Source organism: Sycon ciliatum, chromosome 7 (assembly GCF_964019385.1).
Source record: "Sycon ciliatum chromosome 7, ocSycCili1.1, whole genome shotgun sequence".
NCBI classification, from domain to species: Eukaryota; Metazoa; Porifera; class Calcarea; order Leucosolenida; family Sycettidae; genus Sycon; species Sycon ciliatum.
In genome coordinates this window covers 26,792,505-26,810,151 of record NC_088649.1, presented here as the reverse complement: position 1 = coordinate 26,810,151, position 17,647 = coordinate 26,792,505, and the positions used below count along the sequence as shown (strand labels likewise).

The 17,647-nt window shown below is 45.3% G+C and overlaps 1 protein-coding gene across 1 annotated transcript in view; it reads right to left on the bottom strand.

The window, feature by feature from the left end:
- Positions 1 to 17,647, bottom strand: part of LOC135821760 (carboxypeptidase N subunit 2-like) — a 51,733-nt gene that overhangs the window by 5,842 nt on the left and 28,244 nt on the right. The window contains exons 6-9 of the mRNA XM_065334757.1: positions 16,445 to 16,516; positions 11,881 to 11,952; positions 9,256 to 9,327; positions 4,572 to 4,643 (exon numbers count right to left, since the gene is read on the bottom strand). Coding sequence (XP_065190829.1) covers positions 4,572 to 4,643; positions 9,256 to 9,327; positions 11,881 to 11,952; positions 16,445 to 16,516 — 288 coding nt within the window. The remainder of the gene's footprint in view (positions 1 to 4,571; positions 4,644 to 9,255; positions 9,328 to 11,880; positions 11,953 to 16,444; positions 16,517 to 17,647) is intronic.

The following is a 17,647-nucleotide window of genomic DNA, read 5'->3' as shown; positions in this document are numbered from 1 at the left end:
ATAATAATAATAATAATGCATTGCTCATGACAAGCAAGGTCCCGGGTTCGAGTCCTGGTGGGTCTAGCGTTTTTTTCTCTTTTCAGGCAGTTCCCTTCCCCTACTGTTCCTTTGAATTTGAAGTTCTCCCAATCCTTTCATAAATAATAATAATAATAATAATAATCAACGCAATAAATAGAGTAAGCTGCGCACTCAGTACAAACACCATAAGCAAAACTTGTTTTCATGTAAATAAAGAAGCTTGTTCCTAAACGTTTTCGTCGCCATCTCATCAGAGGATTACTGGCAAATCAACAATAGCTCTTAACTCAATATATATACGCACAATGCAAGTAATAAAATAGTGATTGTCGTTCTAGTTATACTGATGATTGCTTTTCTGTTTGGTCTCGTTCACGTAGTCAAAGGAATTTGCGTGTATTGGAGTCTATCTACATTTTTACCACCAAGGCGATTTCGTGTAGGCAGAAAAAGAATTTGTTTACGTTGAAATTGTTTGTGGATTTAGATCAGTAGTTCTCGTTTGTGGTTGCATGGTTACTTTCTAGTGGTGGATTTATCGCATCTGTTGTCACCTGATATCGTTGATTGATGTAATGTTTCTTTCAGCTCTCATTTTCTCGCGATAGTCAGGGTCTAAATTATTACTTGCATTGTGCGTATATATATTGAGTTAAGAGCTATTGTTGATTTGCCAGTAATCCTCTGATGAGATGGCGACGAAAACGTTTAGGAACAAGCTTCTTTATTTACATGAAAACATGTTTTGCTAATGGTGTTTGTACTGAGTGCGCAGCTTACTCTATTCATTGTGTTGATTACATTTTTATCTCCACAGAAGCTTTTTAATAATAATAATAATAATATTTCAAACAGTAGCTTGGAGACGGAGGGAAAACGGTTTCGTAATAAGTATTCGCATGCAACGACGCAAATCCAGACAATTCAGTAGACAATTCTTTTCTATCAAACGTTTTCTTTCCCTTCTCTTCAGGATAGTACAGGGAATGTTGGAAATTTGGAAAAACACATAACTATATAGAAAAATAGAGAACAAGTCAACACTTCAACAAAGGCGATAAAATGACTAAAGTGTTAACAAAAACTCGAAAACAATAGCAGCAAGTTGTAGACAAACACGTTGAACACATCAAGAAGCACTTGTCACACTTTCACGAGGTGTGACACCAAACAACTGCAACGATAACACATTCTCCTTCTGTACACATAGTTCTGGATCTAGTTTACGAATATACAGAGCTTCTAACACAGCAAGATGTAACTTTGACCTTCCACGAGAAAAGACATCATCACTATACAACTCACGACAGTTAGCACTTCCCGACAAATGACGCTTGATGGACGATGTCCGATCATTTAGCTCTGTCACCTTCGACGTTTGCCGTTGTTCTCTTCCGTTGGGCTTGTTGACGCCTCCAACGTTCTTTGAATTCATGGTCGCGTTCGTTTGACTCCTCGGTCTTCCTCGTTTCCTCCTGTTGATCGTTGTTGTCACTTCCAGTACCGACGTATTCAAATCTCCAGTACTTCGTCTCTTCACCTTGCTTCTGGTAACTCTTCCGGTGTCCGTGAGCTCCGGTGTCACAAAGGGCGGTTTTCGGGATGGTCTTCCTCGCTTCCTCACGCTAGTCTGAGATGGGTCAAGCTCCCTGCCCGTCGAGGCGGAGGCGCACATTATTTGAACAATTGTTCAAATTGCTGTTTGTCAGCGCATTCATGAGCCGAATTTGTGTGTCCAGAAAGATAGTGATATTACCCTAAAATTGTTCAAATAATGTTCTGTTGTGTAGTGTGGCAACGTTGTTGCCACTTGTGCCTAAATGTGTTTTGTCACCTTCTTGTTTATTATTGTTATTATTATCATTCGTTCTCACTTTTTTGTTTTTTGTTGCTGATACACACTTGTCACGCTTAGTTCTTACTTGTATACCCTTGTTTTCTGCACACTTTTGTGAGAAATCTCACCTCGATATTCCAGTGCTGTCATGGTATCGTGTCACCCTACCTTGATTGCTATATTATTTCCTTTGTTCTCATTTTGTTCTTTAGTACAACGGTGATTCCTGAAGAGTGTTGTACGAAAACTTGTTCGAATCAATAATAATAATAATGAGTTTGATTCCATCGTGAGTTTGATTCCATCGTGAGTTTTGATTCTATTTGCTATTTTTCGTTCCATTTTTGAGCTCATATTTTATTTTCCTGATTTCTTCTCCAGTGTATGTTGTATTGCATTTTAATACATTGTGTTAATTTTTGCCCGTAAAAGAGGCTTGCACTTCAAAAAAAGAGAAAAGATAATAATAATAATAATAATAATAATATTAGCACGTATTGCTTGTGTGCATCACGAGACCGACCGCCCGAATCCTAATCGCCGACTACATAAGATAAACTGCGAACAGTTTAATGTAGACCTTAGCAACAAGCTGAGCACGCTGCAGGCACAAGCAGATGTGGACACATTGGCAAACTGCCTATTCTCCGCTCTCCTCTCTACTCTGAATGACCATGCACCAGTAGAACACCGACAAAAAAAGGACACCCGTCCTTGTCCATGGCTAAATGCAGCACCAGTAGCCCGTTTGAGGGAACGGAGCTGGCTTCACCGCTTGTTGATGCGGGACAAACAAAATGAAGAGCTACGCAACCCACATAGAGCTGCAAGGGTTGCAGCAGGAAAGCTAGTTCATCAGCTCAGAAACGAGTTCTTCACTGCACAGTGCAACACCAGTGACCAGCGAAGACTTCGGTCAATCATGAATGCAGTTGCTGGTTGGAAGAAAGAGTCGTCTGAGCCACAGGCATCCATCACAGAACTAACTTCACTCTTTGATAGTATTGTCCATGACCCAGCTCGGACATTGAACCTTCAGCCACCCGCAGGGCCAGCATTGGAGACATCCCTATCCAATTTCCAGCCAGTTTCACTTGAAGATGCCTCTGTTCTTGCATTGAATCTCACCAGCATTATCAATTTGTCTCTTGGATCTTGACAGGTTCCGCCTACCTTCAAAGTGTCACATTTCAGTCCATTGTGTGGCAACCCAACCCTGCCCCAGAACTATCGTCCAGTGTCTCTCCACCCCATTATCTCCCGTAATCTGGAAACAATGGTTAAGAGACAGCTCACGGCCTATCTGGAGGCACATTCGACTGAGGATGCACTTGTGTTAGCTGTTAATCTATGGTCCACCGCTAGATGCAAACGAGAGTTCCCTGGGACAGTGTTCGTTGATATGTCGAAAGCCTTCGACTGCTCCCATTCTGACCCTGCTATGGTGTGCAGAACCCTCACGCAAGCCATGACAAACCTTGCTACCTGGCTGGAGGACATTGGCCTGCTCCTCAGCACTCCCAAGACACAGTTGCTCTTCATCCGGCCACGAGGCACGGCTGCAATACAACCGGAGGTCTTCTGCAATGGCGAGAAATTCTGTGTGACCCCTACAGCCCAGTACTTTGATTTAGTCCTGGATAATGATTTATACTGGGCTCCACATGTGGAGTATATTGGTCGCAAGACAGCGCGAACAATTGGTCAGCTCTGGAGGCATGGACGAGGACTGAGTTTGCTTGCCCGGCGAACATGGTTCCTGAGCATGATCCTTTCCCAGCTGTGTTATGGTTCAAACAGTTTCTTTCCAAGATCTAGCACACACCTGCTTGGTCCGTTTGAAAAGATGCTAAAGGCTGGCATCGGTGCCACCTTGCGACAGCAGCTCTTGCGGAGTCCAATCCTTCTTGATCAAGTCTCCAAACTCTCCAACAGAGGTCTACGGTCAACCCTCCAACAGCGTAATCTCGTGCCCACAGCCCCTCTACTATCCCTGCTGATGTCCCCAGCCTACTGCAACTGCTAAATTAAAGGTTTCTGGTCCTAGTTCATCGGTGCCTCCACCACAAAGCTAGCCCCCTGCTTTAGGAGATGTTCACAGGCACAGCTCCAGTTGGCGTCCCCAGCAACATCCGGGTAACTTGAGGGCAGCAGTCCAATCTGCTATGTGTGCATTTTCTCCGCAGTCCCTTCGGGCGGCGTTCAATCTGGTTCGTGGCAATTGTCCAGTGGAATGCTCTTCCCGTCAGCGTCAGAACTGAGGCTGGAAAGCGGACCTTCCAGGCTCTCACAAGCGCACTAGATCTAGAGGTGAATGCAGCGGAGCAGTAACTCAGTGAGCTCCTCTCACAGAGTGATCGATCTCTGTCTCTCTCTCTCCCCCCCCCCCCCCTCTCACTCTCCCTCCTCTCTCCCCCCCCCCCCTCTCTCTCTCTCTCTCTCTCTCTCTCTCTCACTCACTCTCTCCCCCACTCCCCCCCCTCTCTCTCTCTCACTCTCTGCCCCCTCTCCCCTCTCTCTCTTTTTCTTTCTCTCTCTCTCTGTCTATCTATCTATCTATCTATCTATCTATCTATCTATCTATCTCTCTATCTCTCTATATCTTTACCTCTCATTCTCTCTATCTCTCTCTCATTCTCTCTATCTCTCTCTCTCTCATTCTCTCTCTCTCTCTCTCTCTCTTTTCCAATACATGCCCACCATGACTTACAGGGTTTCTAATTTGGTTGTGGCTTTGAACAGCCCGTCAGGTAGGTCTACAAGTTGATTCCTCACGAAATATCTGGAAGAACAAAGTAGAAATTGGATAAGATGTACATTGTACGTCAAGTGTGTGGGTTACATTGAGATCTGCGTCTCACCCACCGGTGTAGATGAGAGAGAAAAAGAGAGAGAGAGATTGATAGAGAGAACGGTAGAGAGATGAGAGGGAGAGAGAGAGAAACATAGGGAGATGAGCAAATTAAGAAGATATATCTGGTTGATTTGATGTTGCACTACCGGGCTAATATGGGATTACAAGTACATTGATTTGTAACTAGTTGGATGAACATATCGCCTCACGCCGAGCCTTCCAGCTCTTACGACAGGCAACTATTGCCCAGAGCGAAAGGAGATCTCCCGGAGTCAGGAGTCTACCCTGCCCGGCTTTCTGCAGATCTTGATGCAGCACGTTGGGAAGAGTGACGCGTGGCCGGCCAAGCCATCTGGGGCTGTTGTTTGCGAAAATAATTCCATTTCCATTACTGCGGGGGTTGATGGTGGCAGCCGCAAGATGTGACCAAATAGACGCCACCTGGCACGGCGGATGAAGATGCTGATCTCCTCTATTTGGCACCTCTGGTACAGTGCTTCATTGGAGATGCGCTGTGGCCATTTGATGCCAAGGAGAGACCGCAACTGACGTCGGTGTAAGGCATCCAACTTCTGGAGAGCAAATTGCGTGAGGCCGCAAGTGCCACAGTGGTACGTGAGGACGGGTAGGACGAATGCCGAGTACAATCGCAGGCGCAGACGCTCACTCACAGCAGATCTCCGTTTCCAGAGGTTAAACATTGAAGTGAAGGCTGCTGAAGCAAGCTGCTTCCTCCGTGCTACGTCAGCCTCGTCGCCAAGACGAGATCCTAGTTTTCGGACCATTCTCCACCTCTCACCAATCCTTTCGTTGCTTCTGAGCACCCGAGTACGTTCCATTTTACTTGGGTTGACACTGAGTGACCAGCTGGCCCTCTCAATATCGACTGGAAATGTAATATCAGCAAACATCCAAATAATAGCTATGAAAAGTATGAATGCCGCAGACATCACCACCCAACATGACAATTTGTTTAAGAGAGCATGTCTGAGAAAACCAAAGTATGTGTGCAAGTGGATCTCTCCGATTTCGCTCAAAATTTGCAGGTAGGTTCCCTTTGGTGTGTGGATCGATTGTGCAAAGCCCTTGAAAAAGTTTCTGAAAGGAACCTTGAAATTTGTATACCCCTCAAAAATGGCCGAAATATCACATATATTATGGGTCTAGAAACAAGTCGAGCCATAGCGTATCCGAACAAACTGTGAACAAAACTCAATCAAGCCAACATTGCCTCACCTTAGAAGAGTTCCTGGAGCAGTACCGCTTAGCCACGCCAGGATCCCAGAAGACGACGTCCATCACCCCCTGTCTTCTGGGATCCTGGCGTGGCTAAGCGGTACTGCTCCAGGAACTCTTCTAAGGTGAGGCAATGTTGGCTTGATGGAGTTTTGTTCATAACTTGTTCGGATACGCTGTGGCGTGACTCGTTTCTAGACCCATTAATGATGTGATATTTCGGCCATTTTTGAGGGGTATGCAAATTTCAAGGTTCCCTTCAGAAACTTTTTCAAGGGCTTTGCACAATCGATCCACACACCAAAGGCCGCAAAGTGAAGCTCACCCTTCTTGCTCACTCCATAAAATACCAATATGCCCCACAACACATACGCTTGCTCAACACCCCCGCTCAAGTTACGGCCCAGTACAGCCTTCGACACGCACGCACTTGGCACCTCCCAGCCTACAGAACCGATCGCTGTAAAGACTCCCACTGTACAAGTCCCTAGAATACTACAATGCCCTCCCTGCTAGCATTCGTGACGTCTCCTCCCGACCTGCTTTCAAACAAGAAATCTGCTCACTGCTGATTAAGTCAATCTGCTCCTGCAGCGCTCACCCTCTCCCATACTTGTAAAATTCAAAGTGATGTAAATCACTTTCCAACTGTTCACCCCACAATCTCACCTTCTCATATATTTATTTCTTATTGGGGATGGTGCCATCGTGAGAATAAAGAATTCAAAAGGGAACCTACCTGCAAATTTTGAGCGAAATCGGCGAGATCGACTTGCACACATACTTTGGTATTCTCAGACATGCTCTCTTAAGTTTTCTATAATAGTTCAACTTTGTTTCAGTGTCCTTTAGTACAACGCCGATTCCTGATGAGTGTTGTACGAAAACTTGTTTAAATCCTAATATTTTCTCTACACTATTATTTTCCTATTTTTATCCTCCTGTTGAACGTGAATTAGAGCAACAGACAACGGGAACAGGTAGGTTTTTGTTTTGTTTTGTTTTACTAGAGCCACGTAAACCCGTCATGTGTGAGCCATGAATAAGGGGAGTGGTGGCGTGGTCTGGGATGCTCTGCCGACCCTGGGTCTCGGCTTCATCACAACCAGGCGCGCCAATACCAGAGAGAGAAAGAGAGGGAGAGAAAGAGAGAGAGAGAGAGAGATAGACGGAGAGAGAGAGAGAGAGACAGAGACAGAGACAGAGAGAGAGAGAGAGAGAGAGAGAGAGAAAGAGAGAGAGAGAGAGAGAGAGAGAGAGAGAGAGAGAGAGAGAGAGAGAGAAAAGAGAGAGAGAGAGGAAGAGAGAGAGAGAGAGAGAGAGAGAAGAGAGAGGAGAGAGAGAGGGAGAGGTTCGTAACGACCTTTATTAGAAACGGGACAAGAGACCAAGACGAATGAAACGACTACATGGTGCTTATTGAAGAGCTCGACTCAAGAGAGCGATTATTTAGTGAAGAGAGCTGAGAGGGAGATTTGAAGAGAGGCAACGCAATATATAGGGCCTGGGTAGCTATGGCAAACATGGACGCGCAAGTGGCTACCCAAGCCAAATGAATTATGCATTTATTTATTTATTTTATTTTTTTTATTTTATGTATTTATTTCACTCAACTCGTGGTTCATGACCAATTGGCACACAAAGTGCGAGAGAGGGTTGATAGCCAACCACGGCAAGAAAAAAGAAAGAAAGGAATATAGAAAAAGAGAAGAGAGAAGAAAGAAGGATAGACAAGAATCCATGAACCCAACACTTCTATTGCACATTGTCTCCACCGTTTTACATTGCAAACATTAAGTAGACAAAAAAATGATTCAGCTTCTGCACCTGTTCTGGGTCGGCCAGAACATGTTCTGCTTGCTCCGGCCTCGAGGCCGGAGTAGACCAAGCAGTTTCACTTTTTCACAGTGAATGGCGGGAACATCGATTTTGTTCCCAAATGATCACGTGCATACGCTTTTGGGTTGGACTCGTCGTACCGTACAAAGTGACCATGGTGATCCATACACATTTTGAAGAATGCACCAAGTTTGGCACATTTTTCCACAAAAATGTGCTCTGTTTCTGGAGTGGCGTTTGGTTGGCATGAGGCTGCTCCATGTGCACCAGCTGTTCGATCCTATTCTAGATCGTACCAACCAAACGCACCCTTATTGATTGCGGTTAAGGAATGAAGAGTAAAAGAAATAAAAATCTAATATACAAATAATGTAGGAAAATGGAAGTAGCAATAACGGCATGCAGGGTTAAAACGAGCAGAAAAGCGTTTTCAAATTTACAAGTTGGGGCATTGTAACATGATTCTATTGAGGCTCATCAGCAGGATACGAAAGCCATCTCATTCGTGTGGGGTGTGAAGGAGCCACGCTCGACTCCATTGACACGTTCACCGTAAGCACGCTTCTTTTTGCCTTCAAACCTTCGATAGAGGGATGGGAAGAACTTGGCACAATAGCTTGACGTGTGGGAATAAACTACCTTGTATCGAACAATTAAAAAACAGTTTTTTTGATATTTTTATTCGAAATGATGTGTGCAAACATTTCCTTCAGGACAATTCTCAGCCTGAGTGACTTTTACCGGAATGAAAGTGAAAGAAACCCCATGACAGTCACATCGCCGATGGTGGTTACAGCAAAGGGTTATATGTTCAAAGATCTTCCATGGTGTTGGTAATCACAACCGGCATATACAGCTGAGAAACCAGATTTGTGGCAAGCAACAACTTTGGCCACCCACAACATGCCTTTTGCGAAGAAGCCGCTCGTGGCTACCTCGAGTGGCCATGTTCTTCCTTAGCAGACGGATGGTCATTCGTAGCTGCCTACATACAACTGTATCTTATACAAGGCTGCTCTTGGTTCTGCACGGGTTTCGGTACAGGGTGGATGAAGAACCACTTTTGCGCTTACGTTCGTTGTGACCACCCCGTGATCGGCATCAGATACCGGTCATAAAGGGTGGGGAGGGGTACCTCAGATCAACCAACGAGATGCCAATAGGCATTTGCGGATAATGCTGGAAAAGGTGACAGATTCTGCTCGAAAAGCAGTGAAATTGGCAGACCCATACAAACCTTATGGCGGGCAATTCCTCGAATTCTGCTCCATTTCTTTATCCACATACCAAACACAAATGAAACTTACCAGAAATGGTACCGATTTCTGCCTATTTTTCTGCCGGCATTATCCGCGTATGCCTAGATGCCACATAACGAAATCCCATTCGCCACTTCCTAAAAGAACAGAACTAACGTTACCCCCAAAACACCGCCTTTTTACGATACATGCACAACATGACTTACAGGGATTCTAATTCGGTTGTCGCTTTGAACAGCCCGGCATGTAGGTGATCAAATTTATTACCCCAGAAATACCTGGGAGAACAAAGTAGATTTTTGATAGGATGTATATCACTTCCTGGAAAAATACTCTTTATACTGTGCTATATACATTGGCCACATCTCAAAATAACAGAACTACGCAAAAAATCTCTTTTCCGATACATGCACGCCATGACTTGGATAATAATTATTTTCATTGTACGTGAAGTGTGTGGGTAACAGTGAGGTCTGCGTCCCAACCACCGGTGTAGATTCACACAAAGTGTAAGGCACGAAGTCTAAAGAAAATATTGAACGGTCTCTGCCGGGATGACGACTACACCGTAGCTCATTGGTTAAAGCATCACTGGCTAAAAGCAAGGATCCCTGGTTCGAGTCCGGGTGGTGACAGTCAATTTTTCACTGTCCCCGGTTGTGTCTTTCCCTCAAATTAGTGAATTTTGTATAGCAGTAAAACAATAAATGTAAAAAAGAGAATTAAACGCATGAGAACGAGTTATGCAGCAACTTTCCACGATTGTAAATGGATGGTCAAAGGTCAGAAAGTGCGACAATAGGGCACAATACTGACAGGCTACTGAGAAATTCAGCGAAAAGAGACGTAGTTTCAACACATCTCCAGTGCGCAAACCGACAGCCTTCCAACTTAGAAGGTTCATGGGCACGTAGGACCGAAGAGGGAAGGTAAGCGCAGCGAAAATGTGCACAAGTTAAGTCCAGCGGCAAAAAAGAATGCCGACTGTTACAGGACGATGACGAGACCAGTTATTAGGTCATGATAATGTGGTCTGACTACGATTCGAAGCAGCAAAGCAACACACCACCCAAATTGGGTGGGTCAGCAATATCAGCAATATATCAGCAATATCGTTAGATATTGGCGTCCGGTTTTGTACAATTCGTTTTCGCCCTTCCTTTATCTCTGATATTGCTGACACACCCAAGTTGGGTGTGGTCATCTAGTCTCATCATCGTCCTGTAACAGTCGGCATACTTTCTTGCCGCGGGACTTAGCTTGTGCACATTTTCGCTGCGCTCACCTTCCCCTCTTCGGTCCTATGTAACCATGAACCTTCCAAGTTTGAAGGCTGTTGGTTTGCGCACTGGAGATGTGTTAGAGCTAGGTTTTCGGGTTGCTGAATGTATGTCTCAGTAGCCTGTTAGTTTTGTGCCCTATTATCGCATTTTCTGACCGTTTATAATTTTGTTACAGTCGTGGAAAGTTGCTGCATAACTCGTTCTCATGTGTTTCTTCTCTTTCTTACATTTATTACTGGCTCAGTATCTGAGTGTAAAACAATAAGTTATGATTTTAGATTATTTTTACTTTGAGTACTTGGATAGTGAGTCAATTTATTATTTATGGTAAAAGAGGAGAGGACAACATGTTACGAGTGATGATAAAGAGTCCACCAACGAAACCAGATCACACGAAGGCAGCGAGAGCGAAACAATGGCACAAAACTCACAAGGAGTACTGAGACATTCAGCAACCTAAAACTAGCTCGAACACTTCTCCAAGGCACAAGCCAACACACTTCCAACTTGAAAGGCTCATGTTCCGACATGTACCAAGAGGGTAGGAAAGCATATTTTCGCTGGATAGAATTACCCCACCATTCTTCAATTCAGTCATACTAACTTGTACACCCTTTGGAAACACCTCAACTTAAAAACCCATCTATGTGTTTACCGCTGCCTGCATGGACTTGCTAGTCTTCTTCTGGGAGATCGCTTTACTTCTGCTCTTGTTCTGCCCCCGCACCCCGACACCTGATATTGCTTCAGTGCGATCTCTTATTTACGCGTTGACAGATGTTAATTAAAGGTTGTGAGAGGGCCACAATCTCAAGGTTTGGAGACTCCACTGTAGCCAATACTTGAATCCATACATCCTGTACACACACCTTGTACACTCTCTCTCTAACGGTCTCTAGGCTACACTGCAATTGATATACATTAGATCAAATTTTCGGGCAAGGCCCATCATCAGGAATAAGTCTTTTTCCTGATGATGGAAATTTGATCTAATGTATATCAATTGCAGTGTAGCCTAGAGACCGATAGAGAGAGAGTGTGTGTACAAGGTGTGTGTACAGGATGTATGGAGAGGGCCACAAGTTATGAGAAATCAGAGGCTTTCCCACGTTTCTCTTCCAACAAATGCAGTGTACAATGCCTCGATCTTACTACGATAGACTTACTGGACACAGCGTTCACTTGCGCACCTTCACTAAAGGCAGTTCAATTTCGCCCCAATGCAGTCCACCAGCTTCTACCTTGTCTTGATGACTCAAAGGCGACTAGACCCGACGGCATTTCCGCTTCTGTCTTGAAGGAATGCGCCCGGGAACTTGTAAAGACACTATCTCAGCTCTTTGCTTCCAACAAAGAATCCAGCCACGGAATTCCACTTGGAAAAGTCTTCGACGAACGGGGTCAGATTCGAGTCGTAAAGGGTTGAGGAGGGTACATCAGATCAATCAACGAGATGCCAAATCCCGAAATCCCTTTGGCCACATCTCAAAAGAGAGAACTACGGAAAAAAATGTTTTTTTTTTCCAAAACATGCACACCACGACTTACATGACCTTTATTCTGGTTATGGCGTCGAACAGCCCGGCAGGTAGGTAATCCAATTGTACACGGCTCAAATATCTGGGAGAACAAAGTAGAACTTGGATAAGATTTTTATTATTATTATTATATTATATTTGAGGGATGACCCAGAGGCAGGTAGCCATTTGAGGGGTTCTCCACTGGTGCATTATTGTATAGGTAGCATAACCGGGGGGGGGGGGGGAGAATAAATTAGCCAGGCACATGGAATGAGACACTAAAACTTCAAAGGAAAGTGCGACGTGCAATTACTGTGAGTTGTAGGAATGCCAGTGGTTTTATGGGCATGCTCATGACGTAATTTCTTCTTAAATTCCTGCATGGAGTCTGCAGGGGTTATCTTTGGTGGTAGACAGTTCTAAAGTACAGAAATTCTAAACAGGAACATAGACTTTGATAACGATTCGTATTTAGGTGAAATGATTTGAGCCAGCGCAAGCGAAAAGGGACGTTATCCCGCTGCACGTGATTTTGAGAAAATTGCTCTTCAAGTGAATCATCTGATTTCCGGCTGTCACGTTCCGATCGAACTTGAAACTGTGCGTTTTTCTGTGGTTATGTGTGTGATACGTGATTTCTTTAGAGCAAATTCACTATGTCGATAGGAGAGTAAACATTCTACAGCTCCTGTAGAAGAAAACCCTGTCTTAATCGACCCACATACCACGCATTGGCGATCAAAAATCTATCTATCGAGAGCGCAACCTCCGCTGCATGTGCAGCATGCGCGAGTGTGAAAGGTAAATGAACTTGCTTTCAGCGCAGCTGCCTTCCTCCCTTCGCTTTCCCCTGAGTCATTGGGTTGGCGTAGCTACTCACCGTGAGCTACCATAAACGTTTCACCGTCAACGAAGCGCTGAAATCTCTCCTAGCCTGAGAGAAGATGAGGCTGAATTTTTTGGTCAGAGAAATATTATCAATACCTAAGAACACCAAATTAGTGTATATGACTGCTCCTTGCCAGACTTCGACTTCATATTGCATCCTGATGATGGCAATTTGCGGAAACGTTGAAAATGATTCTGTGAAATGAAATGAGTTGTGAATTTGCAGTGCCCAGGGAATGAGCATGAGTGCTCGCCAGTTCTCTTCAAGTTATGAAGATGCAGGATGCCTCACCGCTACTTCGATATATTTTTAGGTGCTTGAAGTCGCTCATATGTTGCTCAGACGAGTACGATCTGATTCTTCGTCAAGGTGAGACATGTCGCAGTCGATCCACGTCGGTCCCTTGGAGAACCGGCCACATTTGAGTATACTCAGAGAATGCGCCGATCAAGAAATTATTAGGAATTTGAAACGAACTTGTTACTTTGCTGAGCATACAAGAAAACTGAAAACTTTAGCAATTTTTGAAAATACCGATTTTGCGCCTGAAAATGGTAGGAATCCAGGCGGTTTTGGGTAGTCCTCAAAGGTTTAATACTCTTAAGCGTGCTACTTTCCTGGACATGAAAATCTGGTCGGTGTTCAAGCGACCCATGGGCGCTGGCCATGCAGCCGCGAGTACGTACACCGTGCACACATTCATTTCTGCGCTGCAGCGCAGAGCCGCTGGTCCATTTTTGGATTGTGAACGTGAACTATGGATTTGGCGTGAATTTTGGCACGTGTCAATGCATATTGCTGGAAGTGACTATACCCGTACCTGGTACTAGTGACCTTTCCACCATTGCAAGAAAACACACAGTACACCCAGCAGAAGAAGAAGAGAGAGGAAAAGAAACAGTTGTGTTATGATTGTTTTATTTGCAGTAGCTGGGAAGCTAAGCTAGTATCTGGTGTGACCACCATTATTTGTGATGACTTCCTGCGGACGGTTTGGCATGGATGTTGCGAAACTCGCCACATCGGCAGGCTGCAGCGCTCCCCAATCCAGATCCACGGCCTTTCGCAGCTCATCCGCAGTTTGGCAGTTGTGTGCTACCAGTCGTCTTTTCAGCAAGCTCCAAATGTTCTCGATCGGGTTAAGGGCTGGTGAACGAGCATGTTGAAACACAATGATCGGCATGCCGTTGTCGGGGATGTGCTGCTGCGCGTTAGGTGACACAGACACAGTGGCGAGGACCTGCACCCTCGCCGGATGCTGTGACTGCTCAGCAACAGGCACAGAATCGCGAGGAAACTAGAACATGATCCGACCGTCGGGGCCGGCAGCAAAACATGCTTCGTCGGCGGATACTGTCCTGTCAAAGGTGTGGCCTTGGTGGACGACAGCCAACACAAGACGGTGGGCCGGTGTGCCTCTTAGAGGACGACTTTCCTATGCGGACGCCCAAAGCGATGGGCTTCTGATAGGCGCCGTCTCAACTGCCTAGCACCTACTGATTCGCCTGCTGGACCAACATTAGCCAAATCGGTTGCTGCTTTCTCCCTGCTGGAATAGCGGTTGTTTTCAACAGACTGCTGGATGTGCTGAAGTTTGTCAGGGCCTAGTGTGGGCTGAGCGCCACTCCCCGCTTTCGTCTTCACTGTAACACCAGCCTCGACCTACTCGATAGTATTGTTTACCTGAACAATGCAACATAGGGAAATGCATATTTGAGTAAAATGTCGCTCTCATTCTGCTCGTATATCCATGGCTTTGATATTTTGCATGCTTACTGGGGTTTTCTTATTGCCTCAGTCCAGATCGGTAGAGCCACATGGCGACTCATCACCTCCACCAAACCCACTGCGAAGAAGAGAGTCCTGTTTGTTGGAAACTTGATGCATGCAATTACTGCAGACCAGCTGAAGGAGTTCATCGCAGCAAGAGCAGGTGAGGCTGACCACAACATCCAAGTGTTTGACATAAATATATTTTTTAATCCTCCACTGTGCGTATTGTTGCCAGTGCAATGGACGAATTGTTTCTCATCAACAAGCTCTTCTGGCCCAGGGCTGTGTACACAAGAGAGTAAAACTTCGTTAAGTACACCCAGTCTGATGCCCGTGGAGATCAACAACCAGCGCAGAGGGGAAACTTTGCGAAAACGAATTGTGCAAGGCGAACGCCAAAGTCCTACTGTACTCCTAATGCATGACATTGTGATAGACTAGTTGACTACAAAACAAGTTGTTTCACACGACGTACGTTTCGCCGTATGGTTCATGGCAGCTCATCAGGTGTGCAATTAGAAACTCGGATATTGCGCCATTAATAAATGTAGAAAGGACGAAGGACATATGGAAACGAGTTAAGAGTAACTCTCCACCACTGTAAATAGACACTAATTCGTTTTCGCAAAGCATCCCCCTTCTGTATTAATCTTCGATATTTCTCAGCCACCCAAGCTGAGTGGTGTGCTGCTTTGCTGCTTCGAATTGTAGTGAGACCGCTTTGTCAAATATCCTACTGGTCTCGTCATCGTCCAGTAACAAACGACACTCTTTGTTCCGTTGGGACTGTAGCTTGTGCTCATTTTCGTCGCACTTATCTTCCCCTCTTTGTCCTCTCCTTAACCTTGAACCTTCCGAGTTGGAATGCTACGGAGATGTGTTGAAGCTAGATGACAGGACGTCGAATGTCTCAGTACTCTGTCAGTTTTGTGCCTAGTTGTTGCACTTATAAATACAGCCTCTGTGCTACGCGTACGAGTCCACAATGGAGGAAACAGTTCCGCACGCAAATTGAGTAAATTACAGGTTATAGTTACGGGGAGGTTGGAATCCGCGAGCGGCAAAAAATAATAATATTTCATAATATTTCTACCCCAAACCTGCGCAGAAGGATGCTCAAAGGACTAGTTTTAAATTTAGGAATGAGCCACCTTAAAGGTTGCGAGAGGGCCGCAAGTTATGAAAACTCGGAGGCTCTCACGTTTCTCTTCCAGCAAATGCAGTGTACAAGGCCTCGAACTTACTACGATGGACTTACTGAACACAGCATTCACTGGCTCACCTGCACTAACGACAGTTCACTTTTGTCCCAGTGCAGTCCACCTGCTTCTACAGTCCATTCATCGGAAACTGGCCCGCTGGCTTTTGAAAGTCGGATTTGGGCTGAATTGAGGATCAAAAACCCACTTTAAATCTCAAAAATCTGGGTTTTGGATCTGCTTCTCCATACATTTTGCCATTGCATACCTGTCCTACTATTGTAAAACCTGGCGTAATTTCTATTTCCCTGTTCTTGGACTTTTCTGGCCTCAAATGTGGCAAGGATTAATTGCACGGGTCACACAATGCAGGATGTACTGTTGTTTTCACGATATGCACAACTATGTGAGAGAGACACCAAACAGTTAGGGTGCCAGTTTCCAATGAATGGACTGTAGCTCGTCTTGAGTTCCTCAAAGGTGACTGGACCCGACGGTGTTTCCGCTCCTGTCTTGAAGGAATGCGCTAGGGAACTTGTAAAGACGCTATCTCAGCTCTTTGCTTCCAACACGGAGTTCCACCTGGAAAAGTCTTCCACGACTAGCGTCATAAAGGGTGGGGGCGTGGGGGCGGTACATGAGATCAATCCCGAAATCCCATTTGGCACATCTCAAAAGAAGAGAACTACGCCAAAAATGCCGTTTTACGATACATGCACAACATGACTTACAGGTTTTCCAATTTGGTTGTGGCATTAAACAGTTCGGCTGGTAGGTGAACAAGTGGATTATCATCCAAATCTCTGGGGGAACAAAGTAGAATTTTGATAGGACGTATATCTCTTTCTGGAAGAATGTCTTATTACTCTATTTTGCGTGCTAGTTTGTAGGTGGAGTGTGTGGGTTACAGTTAGGGCTGCGTGCCACCCGCCTGTGTAGATTCACACAAAGTGTAAGTTACAAAGTGTGAAGAAAATGTAGAACTGTTTCTGATGGGATGACGACTACACCATAGCTCAGTGGTTACAGCATCACTGGTTACAAGCGAGGGTCACTGGATCGAGTCCTTGAGGTGGCAGTCAATTTTTTTCTTCACACTGTTCTCCTTTGTGTCTTACCCTCGAATTAGTGAACTCTTTATAAGCAGCTATATAAGCAGGGTGGCCAAGGACGTTTTGAGATAAGTCAACCGTAGCAGACACCAGAAACCAGATCTTGCGATACAAGAGCTATCACTCACGCAAAAAAGTATTCGTCTGAGTATCAACAACTTCACCAACCCAGCAGCCAAGGCCAATCTGAAAAGACAGCGAAATGACCTTCAACACACCATCAGAGACAAGTGTCGAGCCAATGCTGAGGCGCTTCTGGAGGCCAAAGCAGCAGAGCGTGTGAGAGGCTGAAGGACGGGGCATGCATGTTTAACCCCTTGAGCGCGGGGCTGTTTGTCACTGCACCACGTAAGAAAAATGGTCTTTTTTGAAAATTTTCAAACCTTGGCTATGTCAAGTCGTGAAATCTTTGGGAGCCACAACCACAGGCAGTAGTAGGTAGGACCCAGACCAGCACTCGACAACAAGAACAAAAGCGAAAATCGGCCAAGGCACGCCAGGCCGAGCGGCATACTCAGGTCGATTTTTGAGAAATTGCACCAATTGCGTGGTATGCGCGCGTAAAAAAGGAGAAAAAAAGAACTGTACTGATCGCTGTACATTGACAGCTGGGAACTGAACCCGGCACCTCTCGTACACAAGGCATAGACACTACCAATCGGCTAACAGACCTGAAGACTGAAGATACGGGCCGTTAGTTTGTATATAAACGCATGACGTACTAGTACGTCATCCGTGGGGCACTGTGTGGGTGTTATGACGTACTAGTACGTCATCCGCCCTCAAGGGGTTAAGGCTATGCACCTCATGAGACGACGGAAA